Raw genomic sequence first — 23,752 nt, 5'->3', positions numbered from 1 at the left:
GTTCATCCAGCCTCCACCGGCTACTGTTCAACCAGCCCTCTCCACGGGGTCCTGTTCAACCACCCCTCCACGGGCTACTATTCATCCAGCCCTCCACCGGCTACTGTTCAACCAGCCCTCCACCGGCTACTGTTCAACCAGCCCTCCACGGGGTCCTGTTCATCCAGCCCTCCATGGGGTCCTGTTCATCCACCGGCTCGATCGATCGGGGTACTGTTCATCTAGTGGCAACGGCCTCTACTACCACGAGGTCCTGTTCATCCAACCCCCCACCGGGAACTGTTCATCCAAACCCCCTCAACAACTCTCACTATTCATCCATAGGCAGCATCGATCGGCTTCAGTTAACAGCAGTAGCGAAGGAATCACACTCGGGTTCAGTTAACAACAAGGGATCGATCGATCGCTCGGTTTCAGTAATGCATAGCCTGCAATGCAATCGCCGCCTCACTCGGGTTCAGTTAGAGCCCAACGCCTTGCACACACGCGCGTATGTATGAGAGAAATGTGCATCGCTCGGCCCCGACCACCCACCGTAACCGGGAACTCCCCGATATTTTTGTTGCCCTCGCTTCTACCACGGGTTTTTCCGTCATGGACGGCCCAAAGAATGTCATGCAACTGCGTCTCCGGCCCGCCCAGGATGAAAAGCCCAGTTTTTGTCATGATTTTTTGTCATAGAAGTAGGACCCCACCACATCTATGATGATACCGGGTTTTGTCACAATTATCGTCATAAGTATGACAGAGAAAAATTTCATCCCGCCCAAAATGTCATAGATGTGTCTTTTTTTTGTAGTGCAACTTTCTAGCGGCTAATGCATATCGCTCTGGGCCGGCAGCTCGGGAGGACCGCTGAGGCATATGTTGATGATATAGTGGTGAAGTCTCGGGAGGTAAGCACTCTCATTGAAGAACTGGAGGAAACATTTGCAAGCCTGCGTAAGGTGGATCTGCGGCTCAATCCGGAGAAATGCGTGTTTGGTGTCCCCTCCGGCAAGCTGCTGGGCTTTCTGGTGTCGCATAGGGCAATCGAGGCCAACCCCGAGAAGGTCAAGGCCATAGAAGGGATGAGCCCGCCACAGACCCTCAAGGAGATGCAGAAGCTGGCAGGTTGTGTGACCTCACTAGGGCGCTTCATCTCCAAGCTGGGGGAGCGCGCCCTCCCATTCTTTAAGCTAATGAAAAAGAAGGGACCATTCGAGTGGACTTCGGAGGCCGACGCGGCGTTCCAAGACCTCAAGAAGTACCTCACCAGCCCGCCAGTGATGGTGGCACCACGCCCCCTTGAGCCACTGGTGCTCTACCTAGCCACCACCCCTCACTTGGAAAGCGCAGCATTGGTGGCAGTCTGGGAGGAATGCCCGTCCAAGGACTCTCAAAGCAGCACCCGCAGCTGGCTGGAATGCACCGGTTCCAGGATGGCGCTCCTGAGGCCTCGGCCACCCCAGCAGAAGACCAAGCCCCTCAGGATGGAGCTCCTGAGGACCCCACTGCATCTACCAGTGACTAGCCTCCTGAGGCTGCCGGGCCTCGGGAGGCGCAAGGCGTCACCCACACTTCCGCCCTTGTTGAGCACCCGGTGTACTTCATCACCACAGTGTTGCGCGATGCACAGGCGTGCTACCCCATGCCGCAAAAAGCTCTTGTTAGCGCTCCTCGTCGCCTCACGCAAGTTGCACCACTACTTTCAAGGCCACCCCATCAAGGTCGTCTTAGCTTACCTGCTGGAGAGGGTGCTTAGGAGCCCCAATGCGGCAGGAAGGGTTGCAGAATGGAAGATCAAACGGCAGGCATTCTAGTTGGAGTTCAGCACTACCAGAGTCATCAAGGGCACCACACTCGCCCATTTCGTGGCGGAATGGACCGACACCCCCAGCCCCGAAGCAGGAGAGGACATATCCCTCTCACCAGGCAGCGAGGCACTAGAGGGCTGGGTCATGTACTTCGACGGCGCCTTCGCACGTCAGGGTGCGGGGGTTGGCGTCGTGCTCATCTCGCCCACCCGGGACAAGCTCTACTATGCCGTATAGTTCTGCTTTCAGCAGGGCGAGAAGGTCTCCGACAACATCGCGGAGTACGAAGGCCTGATCGCCGGTCTCAAGGCTGCGACCGCCTTGGGAGTGAAGCGCCTCACCATCAAGGGTGACTCCCAGCTGATACGTCCATTTTGCATAATGTTTACTTACTGTTATTTATAATGTTTTTATCCATAATAATGCTTTTTGGAGTAATTCTAATGCTTTTTCTCTCATAATTTGCAAGGAACACACCAAGAGGGAGAATTTCGGTAGCTGGAAATCTGGACCTGGAAAATCTACGCCAGGCCGCCTATTCTTCACAACTCCAAATGAGCTGAAACTCACAAGAGTTTTTTTATGGATTATTTAAGAAATACTAGAGGCAATAAACACCAGAGGGGGGCCACCAGGTGGGCACAACCCACTTGGGCGTGCCAGGCCCCCCAGGCATGCCCTGGTAGGTTGTGGCCTCCTCGGCCCACCTCCGGTGCCCATCTTTTGGTATATAAGTCATTTTGACCAAGAAAAAATAAGGAGGAGACTTTCGTGATGAAGCGCTGCCGCCTCGAGGCGGAACTTAGGCAGGAGCACTTTTGCCCTCCGGTGGAGCGATTCCGCCGGGGGAACTTCCCTCCCGGAGGGGGAAATCATCATCGTCATCATCACCAACAACTCTCCCATCTTGGGGAGGGCAACCTCCATCAACATCTTCAACAACACCATCTCCTCTCAAACCCTAATTCATCTCTTGTGTTCAATCTTGTTAACGGAACTATAGATTGGTACCTGTAGGTGACTAGTAGTGTTGATTACATCTTGTAGTTGATTACTATATGGTTTATTTGGTGGAAGATTGTATGTTCAGATCCATTATGCTTGTCGGGGGTGTCATGTGACATATGCCAACGGATGGTTTATCATGGAGGGGGCTAATAATACATTGCCGGTGCTAGGAAACGGGACAAGGCGCAAACATGCCCACCGGTGAATCTTACCCAGGTTTGGGGCTCTCCTAGGAGATAACACCCCTAATCCTACTCTGCGGGGTCTCCCCATAATCACTCAAGCGACAATGGTGGCTACAAGCATGCTCCTTGAGTTGTTTCTCTAGAGGGGAAAGAAGAGCAAGGCTAGCCCTAGCTTAGTCCCTCTATATGTGTGTGTGGATGTGTTAAGGTCTTAGTGAGGCTGAACCCTTTGCATGGGTGCCCTGGGGGGTTTATATAGGCCTACCCCCAGGGATACAATGGTAATCCGACCAGGTGTAGGGCTCGGCTCTCAGTGTCTGTAGATGCCGGCTTCTCTGCCGACCGCTCCGGCCTGCCGCCTGGTGGGTCCTGCCGGCTATCTCGTACTTCGCTGACAGGCCGCAGCAGCCGCTTGCGGGTCTTGCCGGCTGCTCATTACTGTGGCGATGCTGCTGATGATGTGTGCTTTGTCGGGGGGAGCATGGCAACAGTACCTGCTGCCTGGCGGGCGTTCACTCTAGCCACTCCCCGTCTCTTTTGATTAATGGCGCACAAACTCCGAGGGAAGGGGGAAGGCCAGTAGCTAGGACTCGGCATCCCATCTGCCGCCTGGCGGATCCCGCCGCCTGGCGGATCCCGCCACCTGGCGGATCCCGCCGCCTTCTGGCTTCTCACTGACAGGTAGGGCCCGCCGCCTGGGCTGTACCGACATGTCGTAGTGGGAGCATGGCCTTCTCTGCCATGGGTGACGTGGCAACAGTGTTGCGCCGGGCAAGGGATGTCCGCCCAGTACACCGCACTATAGCCATACTCGGCCCTGGATTCGGGGGTGGCAGGCGTCGCTGTAGCCACACCCCATCGTGTCATCATAATGTGGTGCAAACTTTGAGGGCGATTGGGGCCGCCTGCTAGGAGCCGGCCTCTCTGGAGGCCGCCTGCTAGGAGCTGGCCTCTCTAGATGCTGTCTGCTAGGAGCCGGCCCACTGCGGGTACGCCTTCTGAGCTTTGCTTTCTTCTGGCGGCTGGCCGCTTGGACCAATCGACTGCAAAGAAAGTGGTGCTTGGGTCTTTGATTCTTGAGGGGCACAGCCGGCCCCGATGTCTTGAAACACCATGGGAGGCCGATGAGGCTACCCGTGGTCATTTACTCCGACAGTAGTCCTCGAAGCTGGTGGGGTGCCATTGCTGGGAAGGCGAGAAGCCGCAACAGCTTCCTACTCCGAGTGATCTGGTGGTCTTGCTTCGCCCGGCTCTTGAAGCGCCGGCTGGCAGGAGCTGGTTTCGACCGGGCGGACCGTGAGGAAATTTTGAAGCGTCATGGGCGGAGCCGGATGGCGTGCCAGCCGGGCACCAGGCTGGCCGCCTGCTGCCCCTACGCCATCCGGAGCCAGCATTCTGGGGCTGCCTGCCATCCCATGTGCATGACGGGACGTTGCTGCAGGCTGGGCTCGCCACTACCGGGCCTCGGCATGCGCGGGGATCCGGTGCGGCCGAGAAGGTCGGTTGCTATTCCAAGGCGCATTAACTACACGTAGTTACTGCGTGGTAAACGCGGGGTCATGGGGTCATGGGCGCAGGTAATCCCACGACCCCCACGTTCTCACCCCTCGGCTTCATCGCCTGGGGCTATAAGTAGGGGGGAGGGGAGTGGCAGACGCACGCGCGCCCTCCCCCTTCTACCTTTCCCTTCCTGCTGCTATCGCCGCACCCCCGCCTCTCACCCGAGTGACGCAGCAGCCCACTGTTGTCCAGTGCATCTTTCCCACAACGTCGCTGCTCCGCCATAGGCCTGCCAACTTGTCATCGTCGCACGCTGAAAGTGCAACTATCCTTGGGTGGTTTTGGTAATTCCTAACAACATATAGCTCATTGAGCTAATGCTATTTCAAGATAAATATTTCAGGAAAGCTCAATGATTGGCATGGCATGGATTAGAAAGTGGACCCCTCAAAATGCTAAGGACAAAAGATTGGCTCAAGCTCAAAGCATAAGACTCTACATTTTACTTTTAGTGATCCAAGATCACATTGAGTCCATAGGAAAAGCCAATACTATTAAAAGGGGGTGAGGTGTTGCTTAATGAGTTACTTGCTCAAACTGCTTAGTGATATGCTCCAAAAACCCTCAACTACTTTCTCATATCCACATATGTCCCAAACCAAAAGTCAAACTTGACCCCACCGAAATCTTCTATCCGGCGCCACCGAGTTCACTTGACATAGCCACTGCCACAAACCCAAGTCACTTCGGTTTCACCGATAGGGATCACGGTCTCACTGAGATGGGATTGCAACCTCTCTGTTTCTCTTCGTAACATTTTGGTCCAACCGAGATGAGCGATCGGTCCCACAGAGATTGCAATGCGAACTCTATGTTTCTCCTTCGTAACGTTTCAGTCTAACCGAGATGAGCGAATCGGTCCCACCGAGTTTGCCTGACCAACTCTCTGTTTCTCTATTACCAAAATCGATCCCACCGAGTTTGTGTAATCAGTCTCACCGAGATTACGTTATGCCCTAACCCTAATGGAATCGGTCCCACCGAGTTCACATGTCGGTCCCACAAAAAATCCTAACATTCACAGTTTGAACTAAATCGGTTTTACCGAGTTTTATAATTCGGCCCCACCGAGTTTGGTGATTTGTGTGTAAGAGTTAGATTTTGTGTGGAGGCTATATATACCCCTCCACCCACTCTTCATTCATGGAGAGAGGCATCAGAACATGCCTACACTTCCAACATACATTTTCTGAGAGAGAACCACCTACACTTGTGTTGAGGTCAAGATATTCCATTCCAACCACATAATTCTTGAGCTCTAGCCTTCCCCAAGTTGCTTTCCACTCAAATAATCTTTATACCAAATCCAATCCTATGAGAGAGAAAGCTGAGTGTTGGGGAGACTATCATTTGAAGCACAAGAGCAAGGAGTTCATCATCAACACACCATCTATTACCTTGTGGAGAGTGGTGTCTCCTAGATTGGTTAGGTGTTACTTGGGAGCCTCCGTCAAGATTGTGGAGTTTAACCAAGGAGATTGTACGGGCAAGGAGATCGCCTACTTCGTGAAGATCTACCCTAGTGAGGCAAGTCCTTCGTGGGCGATGGCCATGGTGGAATAGACAAGGTTGCTTCTTCATGGACCCTTCGTGGGTGGAGCTCTCCGTGGAAGAATTCAACAAAATCAGGCGTCTTGAGAATGCAAAGGAAATTTGGGATAGTTTGATTGATGTGCACGAAGGTACCGACTCCATCAAGGAATCCAAATTGGATGTGCTTCAAAGTCAACTTGATAAGATCAAAATGAAGGATGGTGAAGGTGTCGCTGAAATCTACTCTAGGCTTGCTCTCATCACAAATGAGATTGCCGGCTTAGGAAGTGAAGAGATGACCGACAGATTCATCATCAAGAAGATCCTAAGAGCCTTCGATGGAAAATATGATACCGTGTGCACATTGATCCAAATGATGCCCAATTACAAAGATCTCAAGCCAACGGAAGTCAATGGAAGAATTGTTGCTCATGAGATGTCACCCAAGGATAAGGAAGAGCTTCGCAACAAGTCAAGTGGTGCTTACAAAGCCTCATGTGATGCTCCCACATCATCGAGTGAGAAACAAACCTTCCTAATGGTGAAGAACTTCAACAAGTTTTACAAGAGTAGAAGTAAGGAAAGAAGTTCCAAGTCAAGGTCCTACAATGACAAAATATCTTCTAGTCGTGAGAGCAATTGCTGCAATTGTGGAAGACCCGGATACTATTCCAATGAGTGTATGGCTCCCTACAAAAGAAGAGAAGATTCTCCCAAGAGAAGAAGTAAGAGAGAAGAATCACCACCAAGAGAGAGAAGGAGTAGAGATGGCCATTATGAACGAAGAACATCACGGAGAAGCAAGGATTCGGAAAGGAAGGATAAGTCATCAAAGAGCTACACAAAATGAAGACATCAAGCTCATGTTGGTGAATGGGTATCTGGCTCCGACTCCGACAATCATTCCGAATGAAGTTATCACTCCGACTCCGAATATACTCAAGATGAAGGTGTTGCCGATCTAGCACTTGTGTCAACCAACTCCTACGACATATTTGACTCACCAAATGAAGGAATTGGATGATGCTTCATGGCTAAAGGTTCAACGGTAACACACCCCGAGTATGTTGATTTTAATAGTGATGAAGATGATTTGCTAGGAGATGATGATTTACCTGTTGACAACTCTAGTTATGAAAACTATGATGAACTTGCTATTAATCATGATAATCAAGATAAAACGAATGACAATGATAAGGAGATTGAGCGTCTAACTAAAGAACTAAACACTCTTAAGTTAGCTCATGAAACTACCTTGGAAGATCATCGAGAACTTCTAGAGACTCATGAGAAGCTACGCTTTGAAAAGCTCAACCTTGAGCAAGAGCATGAGTTCTTAAAAGCAATCAATGATGATCTTCGTAAGAAAAGTTCTTCTTTCATTGCCAAGCATTTACTCTTGTCTACTTACATGCCACAAGTTAAATCTAGCAACAAGAACAAGAAAGATTCTTCCTCTAGTAGTAACAACAATCATGCTAAATCCATTGTTATTGCTTCTAGTAGTTCTCTTGACTCCACTAATGATTCTCTTAGCCACGTTACACTTGAGCAAGAAAATAGCTTATTGAAGGGAATTATAGAGAAAGGTGTTTACAAGAGTCTTGCCGGAAGTAAGCAATTTGAGGAAATTGTATGCAAGCAAGGAAGACACTGGAAGAATCAAGGTGTTGGTTTTGAACGAAAGTTCAATGCCAATGGAGTTGAGTGGGAAGAAGATGAACACCCCAAGACGAAGTTTGTTCCTCAACAAGAGAAGTATGATCCTACTTCTTTCCAAGGAACACAAGCTCAAGATGATCTTCCACCACAAGACCACAAGCTAAAAGGCAAGGACAAGCTTCAAGAGGAGATTGATGCATTTGAAGAAGCACCTAAGGCCTTGGTCAAGTGGGTTCCCAAGACTACATCAAGTTCCACTTCATCAAGTATGGCTACAACTCCAAGGATTCCCATCAAGATGGTGTGGATCCCTAAGAAGAAGAAGTAGAGAGTTCTTGAGGGTGACTCCGCCAACATACTTCACTCTTATCATCTTGGCAAGGACAAGTGCAAACAACTTCCATATCTTGCACTAGTTCAAGGAGTCGCAAACCCTCTTGTTGGTAAGACAAGGGACAAGGTAACCTAATGCATTCATGGACATCATCTCATGTGAATATCACTCTATGTCTATGGATATCCTTGTTTGTTCCTTGTGGGACTAACCCGTGTAGGTATTGAAAGTGCAACTCACTCCAAAGGATTCCTCCGAATGATCTACATCAACATTGAGCATCTACATCTTCAACACCTACATGAAGTCATCATCGACAAAACCCAAGGTTAGTTCATCCCTCTTAGAGGGGATATCACATCTAGGGGGAGCTTTACTCTAATCAATTGAGCTAAAGCAACTCTAATGATGTGAGCACAATAATGCTTTATGTAAAAGTGTCAATCCCACTTGTGCTTAAACGATGAGCATGACCTATGATCAAATGTTCTCATTTGACTCATAAGTAAATATACTCATATATAGATGACCTAGTCATCTCTAAATTGCTTGATAGATGCTAGAGTGATTGTGCATGCTTTGTCACATATTTAATTTGTCATTTTATTGTGTGAGCATGTTGGATGCATATTTTACTCATTCGAGGACATCAATTTGTTGCTTTGATTGTTTGGATTTTTTCTCTTTCGCCAAATTGATGGAGAAGAATGCCTAAGAACTCCCTCTAGCTATCTATGCTTTTCTCGTCTCAAACTCTATTCATGCTACATCACAAAGTTTGATCAAGTCAGATTCGAACCACTCTGTGTGAGGAGCACTTGGAGTCCCCGATTCATCATAGACTTAAACTTCCAAAACCTCTTTGTGTATTTCAGTATGACCGAGTCATCCATTTCGGTCACACCGAGATCACTAAGTTGATCTAGGTTTTCAATCTCGGTGCAACCAATTTGAACTTTTTGGTCACACCAAGTTGTAGTAACCGCTTGCGATTCTGCATCTCGATGCCACCAAGTTGTTCCACTCGGTCCCACCGACAGGGTCGTGATATATAAACCCACGAGTGAGATTTTGGAAATTTCTTCGAAACCACTCAGCCCGCTCGTATCCTGCTCTGCCGCCTTGGGTCTCCGGATCGTCTTCTCGCCGCCAGCGACCTCCCACCGCTGGTGTCCATCGCCGTCAACGGAATTCTGCCCCTCCGTTGCCGCCATTGCGAACTCCGCTGAACAAGGGTATGAGTTCGATCCTTTGTGCTATTCTTTTAACTCTGATTCATAGCACATTACTCTGCCATGATCATCACTATGTATGCAAACACTCTATCCATTGAAAACATCCTTTAGGTTAGATTTGATTTGAAGATTTAGGGTTAGGTCTCTGCCGAACTCATCTCAGACCGACCGAATTGTAGAATCAGTCTCACTGATTTGGCTTAGGCCATTACACTTGCACTTTCGGTCTGACCGAAAACTGCAAATCGGTGTGACAGAGTTTGATTCTTTGTGAAACCCTAGCAGTCTCGGTGCCACCGAACTGTGACTCGGTTTGACCGAGTTCACTAGTTTAGGTTCCAAAAGCTGCTTCGGTATCACCGAGTTTACAAATCGGTGGCTCCGAAATTCTTTCTGTGGAGAACTAAAACTAAGTTTTTAAGTCATCCGTTTTGCAAAAACTCTGCACTTTGTGATGCTCATCCACTCTACCTCATCTATATCTATTCACAGGGTCTGCTATAAGTAAGTTTACAGAGATGTCTGACCAGAGCGACAGCCAGAACAGGTCTGAAGAACAAGTGCAATTGAGTGATGGCACTAGTCCCTCAAGCAGTTGTGATGAGGGCAGCAGGAGCACACCAAGTAACTTGCCCAAAGCAGCCACCAGGCCAAGGAAGAAGAAAACCACAGATTCTGAAGATGAGGACTATGTGGCTGTTGAGGAGGAAGTCAGCTCCAAGAAGAAGGTGCTGAAGAAGGAATATGGCACAGCTGCTACAACTAATCCTGGCTTGCACAAGAAGGCCCCTGCCAAGAGGGTGACAACCTTAAAGGTTAGAGCCTCAACTACTGAAACCTCCAAGCCAACTGGAGAGGCTATTCGAGAAGGAAAGAAGAGGAAGGAAAGGGTCAATAAGAACACTGCCAGAGTGCTTGGTAGATCCTCCATTATGAGAGATCCAGAAGAAGATGAAGAGGAAGAGGATGCTGCTCCAGCTCCCAAGTCTCAGAAGCTCATGGGAGATGCTATCAAATCAGGGGCTACTCCATCTAAGCCCAAGTCTGCTCCCAAAGCTCCAGCTCAGAAGCCTTCTACACCCAAGAGAAACACTAGAAGTATTCCTGCAATAGAGAAGAACAAGGCCCCAGTGCCTCAAGCTGAAGAAGAGGAAGATGATTCACTTGTTTTGAGGAAGTTGAAGCCCAAAATTCCTGACCATAATGATGCTCATCCAGTCGCTGAGGACATGCACATTAGGAAAGATGCAGGACTAAGATTGTGGAGAGAGTCTGATCCCTATGCTGTTAGGAGGAGGATCGCAGTTGATTACAGGTTTCACACTAAGGAACAACAAGACTTCTATGAGACTATTTTGCTCGACAAGAAGCCCATTGTCTGTGACTTGAGATGGGTTGATTGGGAATACATCAAGGAGAATGAAGATCACTTCCCAGGAGTATATGATAGCTTCAAAGCATGTGGAGTGGATGAGTTTGTTGGACAAAAGCTCACAAAATGGAATGATGAGCTGATCATGCAGTTTTACTCCACTGCCCACTTCTATCCTGATGGAAGGATAGTATGGATGTCTGAGGGTACCAGGTACCAGTCCACTATTGAAGAATGGGGAAAACTGATCAATGCCCTAGAGGAACATGAGGATGACTTGGATGTGTATGCCAAGAAAAAGAAGGATCACAACTCCATGGATAACATGTACAAGGAGATCCCAGATAAAGCTTTCGAGACTCACAAGCTTGGATTAGTACACTTCTTGTTGTCTGGTCTGCCTACTATCAACTGGATCTTAAGGCACACATTGCTGCCCAAGTCAGGAGATCACAAGATGATCAGAGGACACTCCATCAACATGCTGCAAATCTTTGATGTCCCTCAGAAGTTCAAGGGTATGAGTTTGATTGTAGAAACAATCAAGAGGACAGCTGCTGATCAAAAGAGAAATTGTGGGTATGCTCCACATATTTAGGAGCTCATCAATTCTAAGATGGGCACATGAACTTATTTGCTAGACAAGGAGCATCTACCCTTACATCCGGATTTTGAAGACAACACTGTTGTGATGAATGAGGAGGAACCATCATCAGCTCAAGCACAAAAGAAGAGAGCCAAAGCTAAGGCAGAGAAAGCTGCAAGGATGCCAATTGCAGAAGAAGCATCTTAGGTGTTCCTCAAGTAAAAACAAGATCAATTGGGCTATCCGATTCAAGCTACACTGAGGATTGAGAAGGGCTTGGCCACCCTGACTCAGAATCAGGAGCGCCTAGAAGGATTGTTGAGACAAAATTTTATGATCTTGACCTGAAGGTAACTGAGATTCAGACTGTAGTTGAGCAGCTTCAAGAGGAAGTAGAAGAGAGGAGAGGGAAGGCAACTACTGATGCTTTTCAGCGTTTGCCATGTGGTCCGAGGTCTGCTGCAGTGCAAGTTTCAGATGCTAGAACTACTTTGTCACCACCAGCAGCTCTAGCTCCAGTGCCACCTCCAACACCCACTCCACCAGCTCCAACTACATCGACAGATGCCTTCGTCCTTGGAGTTCTCTCTACACCACCTCCCGAAGACCGAGCCTGAGAGACGCATAGTACTATGCATATTTGAACTTTTTGGTAACTTGTTGCCAAAGGGGGAGAAATATGTATAGATCATAGGCTTCAAGAGAGTGTTTTGCCTCATTGCTTTTGGTTGAAATTTTTTTATTGTGTGAGATACTTTATGTCTTTGTGTGAGATACCTATTCGATCATGTGGTTGATCATTTGCTACCTTGATGTTTGGTTGGATGATACTATCTTTTATATCTCATATATGATCATTCAGTTGCTTGGTGATGAGTGCATGCTTTTAATTTCTATCATTTTGAGCGCTCCACCAAGATGTATGTGACATGGAAGAGTAACCCATGATCCTAATCGATTGTGCATTTGCATTCAAAAGCAAATCTTAAATAATGCACAAATTTAGGGGGAGCTCTTGCTTATCACATACTTCTCAAAGCGACGATGTTTTTCAATCTTATAATCATTTGTCGAAGCTTTGATCTATATGTTGTCATCAATTGCCAAAAAGGGGGAGATTAAAAGTGCAACTATCCTTGCGTGGTTTTGGTAATTCCTAACAACATATAGCTCATTGAGCTAATACTATTTCAAGATAAATATTTCAGGAAAGCTCAATTATTGGCATGGCATGGATTAGAAAGTGAACTCCTCAAAATGCTAAGGACAAAAGATTGGCTCAAGCTCAAAGCACAAGACTCTACATTTTACTTTTATGATCCAAGATCACATTGAGTCCATAGGAAAAGCCAATACTATAAAAGGGGTGAGGTGTTGCTTAATGTGTTACTTGCTCAAAATGCTTAGTGATATGCTCCAAAAATCCTCAACTACTTTCTCATATCCACATATGTCCCAAACCAAAAGTTAAACTCGGCCCCACCGAAATCTTCTATCCGACGCCACCGAGTTCACTTGACATTGCCACTGCCACAAACCCTAGTCACTTCGGTTTCACCGATAGGGATCTCGGTCTCACCGAGATGGGATTGCAACCTCTGTGTTTCTCTTCATAACGTTTCGGTCTAACCGAGATGAGGGAATCGGTCCCACCAAGTTTGCCTGACCAACTCTTTGTTTGTCTATTACCAAAATCGGTCCCACCGAGTTTGTGTAATCGGTCTCACCGAGATTACGTTATGCCCTAACCCTAATGGAATCGGTCCAACCGAGTTGACATGTCGGTCCCACCAAAAATCCTAACGTTCACATTTTGAACTAAATCGGTCTGATCGAGTTTCATAATTCGGTCTCACCGAGTTTGGTGATTTGTGTGTAACGGTTAGATTTTGTGTGGAGGCTATATATACCCCTCCACCCACTCTTCATTCATGGAGAGAGCCATTAGAACATGCCTACACTTCCAACATACATTTTCTGAGAGAGAACCACCTACACTTGTGTTGAGGTCAAGATATTCCATTCCAACCACATAATTCTTGAGCTCTAGCCTTCCCCAAGTTGCTTTCCACTCAAATAATCTTTATACCAAATCCAATCCTATGAGAGAGAAGGCTGAGTGTTGGGGAGACTATCATTTGAAGCACAAGAGCAAGGAGTTCATCATCAACACACCATCTATTACCTTTTGGAGATTGGTGTCTCCTAGATTGGTTAGGTGTCACTTGGGAGCCTCCGTCAAGATTGTGGAGTTGAACCAAGGAGATTGTACGGGCAAGGAGATCGCCTACTTCGTGAAGATCTACCCTAGTGAGGCAAGTCCTTCGTGGGCGATGGCCATGGTGGGATAGACAAGGTTGCTTCTTCGTGGACCTTTCGTGGGTGGAGCCCTCCGTGGACTCGCGCAACCGTTACCCTTCGTGGGTTGAAGTCTCCATCAACGTGGATGTACGATAGCACCACCTATCGGAACCACGCCAAAAATCTCCGTGTCTACATTGCGTTTGCTCCCTCCAAACTCCTCCCTTTACCTTCATATGCAATTCTTTTACATTCCGCTGCTATACTCTTAGAATTGCATGTGTAGGTTGATTACTTGATTTGTGCTAAGTTGCTAAAATCTGCCAAGACTTAACATTGGGAAAAGGCTAGATTTTTATTTGGTCAAGTAGTCTAATCCCCCCTCTAGACATACTTTCGATCCTACACGTGTCGTTGTCGCGCTCGAATCCTCATGGCGCTAGCCGGGGCTTGGGACGGCTCCAACGTCCATGAGGACCACATCAAGTTCCTTCGCCAGACGCGGCGTCTGCCCGGAGAAGGCTTCGTGGAGGTGCGTCCTCCGCCCGAGACGAAGATCTCGCCGGCGCCGCGGGAAGGCGAGCGGGTCATCTTCCGCTCGCACTTCATCCGTGGCCTCGGCTTGCCAGCGAGCGACTTCCTCCGCTCCTTCCTCCGCTTCTACCACCTCCAGCCGCACCACCTGACGCCGAATACGGTGGTGCTGCTGTCGGCATTCGTCACCCTCTGCGAGGGATATCTTGGCATTCCCCCCTCCATCGAGCTATGGTGGGAATTCTTCTACACCAAGCTTGGAACCGCAACCAAGAACGAGGCAGCCCAGTACGGCGCCTTCATCGCGGTAAGGCACCCGGGGGCCGACAACTGCTTCCCAGCCATCAGCTTGACATCGTTTGTCAAGCTGTGGCAAAAATCCTACTTCTACATGAAGAACATGCACCCGGAGCACGACTTCATCAACCTGCCGGCCTATCAATCCGGCCCGCCGGCTGAACCCCGCCACAACTGGACTTTCAAGCCAAAGAAGCTTTCGGCTTCCTCCACAGCCGCCATCGCCCGACTCGAGGAGATGGCAGAGTCGGAAGGCCTCCAGGCTTCGAATCTGCTGACCCCTTTCATGGCGCGCCGGGTTCTCCCTCTTCAAAGCAGGCCTCATCTGACCAGCCGGATGAGTGGGCACCGAGACCCGTGCCGGATGTGCACAAAAGAGATGTCGGACGCAGAGGTGGCCCGTCTGGTCAAGTACATTTTGAAATGCAAGCTCTCGGAGGGGGAGTAGCAGTTTGGCAAGCGGCCGTACTCCCGAGCAAACCCTCCGCCTGCCATAAGTCTTTCCCTTTCTTTTTTCTTCTTTCTCCTGTGTCAGGTTCTGCTTTCGCCGGCTAATCAGCCGGCCACTTGTGCAGATTCTCTTGTCCCAGCAGGCGGCCGATGCCCTGGAGGAAGGCCAGGAGTACCTGCCGGACAGGTCCAAGAGCGACGTGGACGACCCCGATTTGGGAGCGGCCGCCTTGGAGGACGATGCCACAGGTGGTGGCAGTGGAGCAGGTGGATCCGGGGGAGGCGGCGTCGAGACGTGGCCAGACGATGATGATGAGGAGCCCGAAGCACGCCGTCCCCGCGGAGCTGACAAGGTGGGCGCGAGCTCGTCAACTGTGCTAGCCATGCCAGGCGGTGCGCAGAAGCGTCGGGCCGCCGTGACACTTTTCGGCAGCCGGCCCAAGAAGCCGAAGAACCCGGCTGCAGCGACCAAGCGGTGAGAGGCCTCCATGAAGGCGGTCCAATTTCAAAGGGTCCCAAGGCAGCCCCAAGTGGTGTCCGCGTAAGTGCTCAACCCCCACTGAGTTTCTTCTTTGTCCTTTTCTTGCGAATTTTCTTCCGAACTTCTTTTGTCTCGCTCGAGCAGGGCCCCACTTTCCCTTGAGCAGTCGACCTCCGCCTCCATTGCCGGTAGGATGGACAGCTCGGCCGAGACTCGCCGCGTGGACCCGCTCGCCAAACTCCAGGCGGCGACGGAGCGGAACACGCAGAAGGCGCGTGAGGAGTGGGAGGAGGCCGAGTGGCAGAAGGCGGCAGCGGCCAAGGCGACGCAAAAAGAAGCCAATGTGGCCGCCAAGGCCTAGGCTGACGCCGCAGCCACAGAGCGGGCGGAGGCGATCGCCAAGGCCCGGGCAGAAAAGGCCATGCTCAGCCAGGCGCCACAACTTGTCATCCCTCTGCGCGCCGCTCTACTGGCGCCAGAGGTCCAGGTGCCAGCTGGAGGAGCCAGCGACGACCAGCCAGCCCATGGGAGTGGAGAAGGCGGCGACGTCATGCTGAGGGCGCACACGCCTCAGCCAGCGTCGGCTGTCCCATCACAAAGCCGCCTGCCGGACGCGCCACAGGAGTCGCCAACCGGCAGCGACCTGGTGGTGGGATCCACCCCCGTGGCCCACACTCCGATGCGCCGGCGCGCGGCGAAGGCAACGTCGGCACCACGCCCCCAGGTGATCGAGGCCGCGAGCTCATCGGCCCCAGAAGCAGAAGCCACCAGCACCGTTCCGCCGGAGTGGACGCTAGGAGGCGGGTCAGGTGTGCTGAACAGGGTGCCGCAAGACATCCAGGCCCAACTCCAAGCCCACGGTGAAGCCCTTCAGCAGTACACGAAGGAATTCGTGTCGACGTGCGCGGCCATCCGGGTACGTCCGCTGACCGCTTGCTTTGACTCTTGTAATCTTCTTTGAAAACCTTCTATGAACATCTTCCATGGGGGCGCGCCAGCGCACCCACTGGGTGTAGCCCCCAAGTTCCTGGCCGGCTGCTGAGCAGGCGGCTCGGAACTTAAAGGCAAGTTCCGAGTGCTAACCTTCTTTTTTTATTGTTTGCATTGCAGGACTATCACAATATCCGCGGGGCCACCCACAACTCCCAGGTCCGGGAGTTGGCCGAAAGCTGGAGTAAGTACCTCGTTCCTTATTCACGCGGGGGCGTGCCAGCGCACCCGCGGGGTGTAGCCCCCGATATTCGGGCTGATTGCTGAGCAGTCGGGCGGGATCTTCCGGCAGCTATGCTTTTCCTTTGTTGTCTTCTTGACCGTCTTCTCTTCTTTGCCTTCCGCAGGAGCCAACGCCACCTTGAAGCAATAGCTGGGTGAGGCCCAGACCGCGCTGCGCGCCAAGGAGGAGGAGCGCAGCCAGGCGGAGCTGGACCGCGACCGCCTGGACAAAAAGCTTTCTGACCAGGCGGACACACACAAGGCGGGGTTCGAAAAGCTCAAGGAGGCGTAGGAGGCCCTTGAGGCAGAATTCAAGACCGAGCGCTCGAAGTGGGCAGACAAGGAGAAGGCTCTGACCGACGACTACGACGAGATCGAGGACGTGCTCGATGGTCACTCGCTCTTCCCTTTCCCCTGTCTCCCGACTCGTCCTATAAGCCGGTTTCTGACTTCATGCTTGTTTTTTTTCTTCTTGCGTAGAGTATTTTCCTGGTCATGCCATTGCCGTAGGCCAGGCCATCGAGGCACGCCGCGAGGAGCAAAGGCTAGCTAGTGCGGAAATCGCGCCCAACGCCCCGCGGACCCTTGCCGAGCAGCTTTTCAGCATCCAAGCTCGTCTCCAGTCGGCGCATCGGGCGCTTCGCCGTCTGCAGCGCACCGGAGCCCAGGTGGTCTACGCCCTCTGGCCAGGCACTATAACTTTGCGCACTCCCAGTCGGACCTCCGACTAGTTGGAGGTGGCCGTCGGCCGCCTTGAGGCATGGAAAGGCTCTGCAGCTCGGTCAGGCGCAAGGCGGGCCCTGGAATTCTTCAAGGGGTGGTACCCTAGTCTGAACTTAGACCAGCTTGCCACACTCTATACTAAAGCCGCCAAGGAGCTGGCGGTAGTGGCGCTCGACCTCAATCTCCACGCCATGGCGATAACTGAGTACACGGACACCAGCGTCTTCCTCCCAGAGCTGACCGAGGAGGGCGAGGAGGCGCCGCCCAACTGGTTCGGGCTGAACCCGGAGGAGGGCGAGGAGTTGGTGGAGGTGATCGCCTCCAGCGATGAAGGCGAGGAGGAGGATGAGGATGACGAAGACGATGCGCAGGATGGTGACGACGAGCGCCGACCTCAGCCTGACCAGGTTTCGACCAACGGGCGGTAGACCGACGAGCCGACTGCCGCTGGAGCTGATCAGGCTGAGACCACCTAGGCGGCCGCTCCACCACCCGGAGCTTCGACCTCTGCCGACCCCTCTGATCCGACTGCTGCTCCTTTGGCCTAGGCGGCCAAGCTATCCTTTTCTTTTCCTGGTTTTTAATCTTTTGAACAAAATTGTTAAGCTTGCACAGTTCCACCCGCTGGGGGTGTATTCAAACTTCGTTGAATGTCGGCCATGAGCCTTTATGTAAATTACTTTTGCCGATTCCCGACTTGTCTTTCTCCTTCTGCTCATTTGACTTTTTTCCTTTGCCCCCTTCCCTTAGGTGTTATCTTGCCAGCCAGATAGCCGCTCTGCGGTCTATGGTTGGGTCAAGTACATGGCCGTTTTGGGAAGGCAAGTACTTAGCCGTTTGTAGAGCGTAGGAAGTTAGGTTTTTAGAAACCGGCCGGCCGGCTGCTTAATAGCTGGTTGGCAAGGCAAGGAGCCGGCTTGGCCTATGCAAATGCTTTGGTCCTTAGCAATTTTTCATGTGGGCACCGTTTCCTATCTTTAACTCTTGCTAGCCGGACAGTCGCTCTGCGAGCTGCGGCTGATGGCAAGAGAGGGCCTAGGTGCCGGCACACTACTTGTCCTACTAGAGGAAACATTGACATAGTACAAGGCGGCAAGCCCCCGGGCCGACTGGTCGAACCCGGTGCCGGACAGAAATAATGAACAAACACATTCATAGGTGCAAAACTTATCATATAGATAAAGAGGGTAGCCCCCGAGTGCTCCTCATGGGACCCGATGTCTTAGTGCTTAATACAAAATCTTCGGAGGAGGTTTGCAATGCATGGACGCTCTGATTCCTTGCCAGAGTCATCTCTCTTGCACGCTCTGGGCTTCTATGCATTGATCAAGTAGTAGGAGTCATTGCCCAATGCTTTGCTGATGATGAAGGGGCCTTCCCATGGGGCCGAGAGCTTGTGCTGGCCGGTGGTTCGCTGGATCAGCCAGAGCACAAGGTTTCCCTCTTGGAAGGATCTTGGCTTGACCTTCCGACTGTGGTATCGGTGTAAGCTCTGCTGGTAGATGGCGGACCAGCTGAGTGCTAACAGCTGGCCCTCTTCCAGCAGATCGACGCCCTCTTCTCGTGCCTCCCTTGCTTCCACTTCCGTGTACATGGTGACGCGAGGTGAGTCAAACTCAATGTCAGTTGGGATGACAGCCTCGGCCCCATACACAAGGAAGAAAGGAGTGAAGCCGGTAGATTTGTTCGGCGTGGTGCGCAGGCTCCAAAGGACGGCTGGTAGCTCGTCGATCCAGCAGCCGGCCGACCCCTCCAGAGGCTCGACCAGTCGGGGTTTGATACCGGAGAGGATGCGTCTGTTTGCTCGCTCAACTTGTCCGTTTGACTAGGGATGGGAAACGGATGCTAAGTCCAGTCGGATGCCATGTGTCGCGCAGAAACGAGCCAAAGCTCCTTTGGTAAAATTGGTGCCATTATCGGTGATGATGCTGTGCAGCACACCATACATGATGGTGATATCTGTGATGAAGGTCACAGCTGTCGGATTTCGGGTTCTGGCAGACCCTTGAGGTTCGAACACTGGGGTGTGTGTGGAGATTTCGCCTCCTACCTACCCGCACCCCTCCGCCATGCTAGGATCTAAAACTACGGAAGGAACAACACAAGAGACACAGGGTTTATACTGGTTCGGGCCACCGTTGTGGTGTAATACCCTACTCCAGTGTGTGGTGTGGTGGATTGCCTCTTGGGCTGATGATGATGAACAATACAAGGAAGAACAGCCTCGCGAGGGTCTGTTCTTGGCTAGGGCGATGAACTGCTCGGAGGAGTTCAGTCACCTTTCTCTCTCTCTCTCTCTCTGCTTCCTCCAACCGACCGAACCCCCTTGCTATGTGGGTGGCTGGTCCTATTTATAGAGGCCCTAGTCCTCTTCCAAAATATCGAGCGGGAAGGGAGTCAACAATGGCGGGCTAATTTGAAGGGGGATAGCAAGTATTAGCTATCCTGACAAAAGTAGTCTTCGCCTGCGCAAAGCTCTGGTGATGACGCCGTCTTGGGCTCCACGGTGACCTCCGTCTCGTAGTCCTCCTGGTCTTGGTCTCGTTGCACCGAAATGGCAACCTTTGCCTGATGCCTCGGTACTCTACGGCTGCGCTTGCCCCCTTTGCACCAAAGAGGAAAGGAGGACGCTGCGCGGCTGGCACCCGCCTGGCGCCCTGAGTCGTCATGGCTTGCGTCATGGGCACCTCACGAGGTGCCCCGCCTTGATCTCTCTGCCTCCTCATGAGCCAGCCTGACGAGGCCGTGCCTAAGGAAGCTCCGCGTCGTCCGCCCCGCGAGGCTTGGCCCTTGCGAGGGTCTTGGGTTTGTGTTGGTGAAGATGGGCCATGCTGGGCCCCCCTTTAAGCCACGCCGCAGGCTGCAGGCAGGCAAGTCTGGGGACCCCCGTTCCCAGAACGCGGACAACAGCAGTCGGACCGTTCAACTTCTTGTCTGGCTTTGCTTCAATCCATTTGGTGAATTTGTCCACGGTGAAAAGCATGTGGGTCATGCCGCCGCGTGCTGTCTTGAATGGTCCCACCATGTCCAACCCCCACATGGCAAAGGGCCAAGCGAGGGGGATGGTCTTGAGTGCAGAAGTCGGCAAATGTTGCTTGGAACTGAACTTCTGGCACCCTTTGCAATGCTTGACCAACTCCTTGGCATGTTCCAAAGCAGTCGGCCAGAAGAAACCATGGCCGAAGGCTTTGGCGACAAGGGATCTGGAGGCCGCGTGGTGTCCGCACTTGCCTTGGTGGATATCTTTGAGAATTGCTTGGCCCTTCTCTGGCTCTACGCAGCGCTGGAAAACTCCAGTCATGCTGCATTTGACAAGCTCTCTGTTTACTATCGTGCAGGCTCCTTCTCGGTGCTGCACTTGCTAGTCCGAGATCTCATCAGCCGGCAGCTCTGTGTTCACCAGAAATTTGAGGATGGGATGTGCCCATGATGGTGCTTGAATTTCTGCTACTGCTACTATGACCATTTGTACCAGGGTGGTTGGGCTAGGAGGTGGCGGGCTGGCTGCCGCTTGCTGCATCGTTGGAGTCTCTGGGCCAACTGCTGCAGCCCCCGGGCCGGGTGTGACTGCTGCATTCCCCGAGCCGCTTGGTTAAGTCCCTAGGCCAGCGGCTGCAGCCCCCGCGCCGTCTGCCGAAGTCCCCGAGCCGACTACCGCAGCCCCCGAGTCGGATCCGACTGCTTCGGGAGGAGGCGGCACGAAGATGGACTCGGATTCTGGAGAAGGCTTGATCAATGGCTTGCGAAGGCACTGAAGGGAGACACCGGATGGTATTTCTTGACGGGTGGAGCCGATCCGTGCCAGAGCATCAGCTGGCTCATTTTCATTCCATGGTTCATGAAGGAACTCGCACCCCTCGAAATATCTGCTGAGTTACTAAACAAGGAAGCGGTAACTTGCCATGTTTGCATCCTTGGCATCCCAATCGCCAGATGACTGCTGGACCACCAAGTCGGAGTCGCCGTAGCACAGGATCCGGTGGATGCCAATTTATTTGGCCAGTCAGAGGCCGTGCATGAGCGCCTCGTACTCGGCCACATTGTTGGAGGCGGCAAAATGGATTTGCAATGTGTATCGGAGCTTGTCGCCTTTGGGTGAGGTGAGGACAACACCGGCTCCCAATCCGGTGCGCATCTTCAAGCCATCGAAGTGCATCCGCCAATAGGTGGAGTCCGGAGCTAGCAGCGGATACTGGGTCTTGGCCCAGTCGACGAGGAAGTCGGCCAGTACTTGGGACTTGATGGCAGTGCGTGGGTGGTAAAAGATGGTATAAGGGGCCAACTCGATGGCCCATTTGGCCACCCGGCCAGATGCATCTCTGTTGCCAATGATCTCAGCAAGTGGGGCAGTGCGGACAATAGTGACCGGGTGCTCTTGAAAGTATGGCTTCAGCTTCTTGGCTGCGAAGTGCATGTCGTAGCACATTTCTGGTAATGGGGGTAGTTCTTCTTTGAGGTTGACAACACCTCACTCAAATAATATACAGGCCTCTAGACCGGCTGTGCCCTGCCGGCCTCTGGGCGTTCTACCACCATGACAATACTGACCACCCGGCTGGTGGCGGCAATGTAGAGGTACATGGGCTCTTTATCAGCCGGAGCCACCAGGACAGGCGGCATGGTCAACATCTTTTTCAAATGGAGAAAAGCTTCGTCCGCCTTGTCATTCCACTCGAAGTGAGTGGTTTTATTCATGAGCTGGTACAGGGGAAGAGCCTTCTCACCCAGCCGACTGATGAAACGGCTGATGGATGCCAAGCAGCCGGTGAATTTTGGACATCTCTCAGTCGGGTGGGTCTCTTCATCCTCTTGATGGCCTTGATCTTCACAGGGTTGCACTCAATGTCGCGTTCTGATACCAAGAAGCCAAGGAGCTGGCTGGTTGGAACTCCAAAGACCCATTTCTCTGGGTTGAGCTTGATCTGAAGTCGGCGCAGATTTTCAAAAGTTTCCTTGAGGTCTTCCAAGAGGGTGCCGCACTTCTCCGTCTTCACCACAATATCGTCCACATAGACATGGTCGTTTCTGCCAAGCTGCTTGAGGAGGCACTTCTGCATGCAACGCTAGAACGTGGCACCGGCATTTCTCAAGCCGATTGGCATGGTCAGGTAGCAGAAGGCTCCAAATGGTGTGATGAAGGCGGTCTTCAGGCAGTCTGCCGGGTTCAACTTGATCTGATGATATCCTGAGTAGGCATCCAAGAAACTCAACAGCTCGCATCCGGCTGTGGAGTCTATCACTTGATCAATCCGAGGCAAAGCAAACAGATCTTTTTGGCAAGCTTTGTTGAGACTGGTGTAATCAATGAACATGCGCCACTTGTTGTTCTTCTTCAGTACAAGGACTGGTTTGGCAAGCCACTCTGGAAAAAACACTTCCATGATGAAGTCGGCTGCTAGAAGCCGGGCTATCTCTTCACCAATAATTCTTCTCTTTTCCTCCAACAGTCGGTGGAGGGGCTGTTTAACTGGCTTGGCATCTGCTCTGACATGTAGCTTGTGCTCGGAGAAATCCGTCGAAACACCCGACATGTCCTTGGGGGACCATGCGAAGATGTCCTGATTCTCACGGAGGAAATCGACGAGCTCGCTTTCCTATTTGCTATCAAGGTTGGCACCTATGACAGCAAATCTCTCTGGGTGCTCAGGGTCCAAAGGGATCTTCTTTGTTTCTTTGGTCGGCTGGAAGGATCCCTAGGTCTCTGACTCCTTGGGCCCTGGGGACATGTCTGGCTGCTTGCTGGTCATGGCCACCACCCGGTCCAGGAGCTTCTTCTCAGCAGCAATCACAAGGGACTCGGCCAGCCGGCTGCTGGCCGTGGCACAATAGGCCGACTTTTCATAGTCTCCAGATATCATGATAATGCCCTTGGTTCCTGGCATCTTCATCTTGTGGTAAGCATAGTGTGGCACCGCCATGAACCTGGCTAGAGCCAGACGGCCCAGGAGTACATGGTAAGGGCTCTCAAGGTCCACCACCTCAAACCAAATTGCTTCATGGCGGAAGTGATCCTTGTCTCCGAAGATGACATCTATCTTGACCTTGCCGATTGGTGAGCAGGACAGGCCGAGCACAATACCATGGAAAACAGTTCGGCTGGGCTGGAGCTGCCTCTCTTTAATGCATAACTTTTCCATGGTATCGCGGTATAGAATGTTGATGCTACTGCCGCCATCTATCAGAATTCAGGAGAAACGAGCAGCTCGCCTCTCCGTTGCAAGGGTGGCATCCAGCACCAGAGCATAAGAACCCGGCGAGGGCATCACATTCGGGTGGTTAGCTCAGCTCCAGTTGATGGGCTTCTCAGACCGATGCATGAATTCAGGAGCACTTGAAGCGACGACGTTCACTTCTCAGTGCTGCTGACGCCGGCTGCGCTGATCGTCCGCCACACTAGTGAAGACAACATAAGCGTCCGGTTGTCGTTCGGCTGCTGGCGCCGACTGCTGTCTCTAGCCGGCGTTCCAGGAGCCAGAGGAAGCA

At 51.7% G+C, this 23,752-nt stretch overlaps 1 protein-coding gene across 1 annotated transcript; it reads right to left on the bottom strand.

Annotated features, from left to right (window-relative positions):
- Nucleotides 1–22,962: 22,962 nt before the first annotated feature.
- Nucleotides 22,963–23,406, bottom strand: LOC147984470 (uncharacterized). Its single transcript, XM_087541114.1, has one exon. The coding sequence runs from the start codon at nt 23,404–23,406 to the stop codon at nt 22,963–22,965; it is 444 nt and encodes a 147-aa protein (XP_087397240.1).
- Nucleotides 23,407–23,752: the final 346 nt, after the last annotated feature.

Source organism: Triticum urartu, chromosome 2A, assembly GCF_056163025.1.
Source record: "Triticum urartu cultivar PI428250 chromosome 2A, HENAU_Tu73, whole genome shotgun sequence".
Lineage (NCBI taxonomy): Eukaryota > Viridiplantae > Streptophyta > Magnoliopsida > Poales > Poaceae > Triticum > Triticum urartu.
Note: the sequence above shows the minus strand (reverse complement) of the source record. Positions and strands in the feature narration are given on the sequence as shown.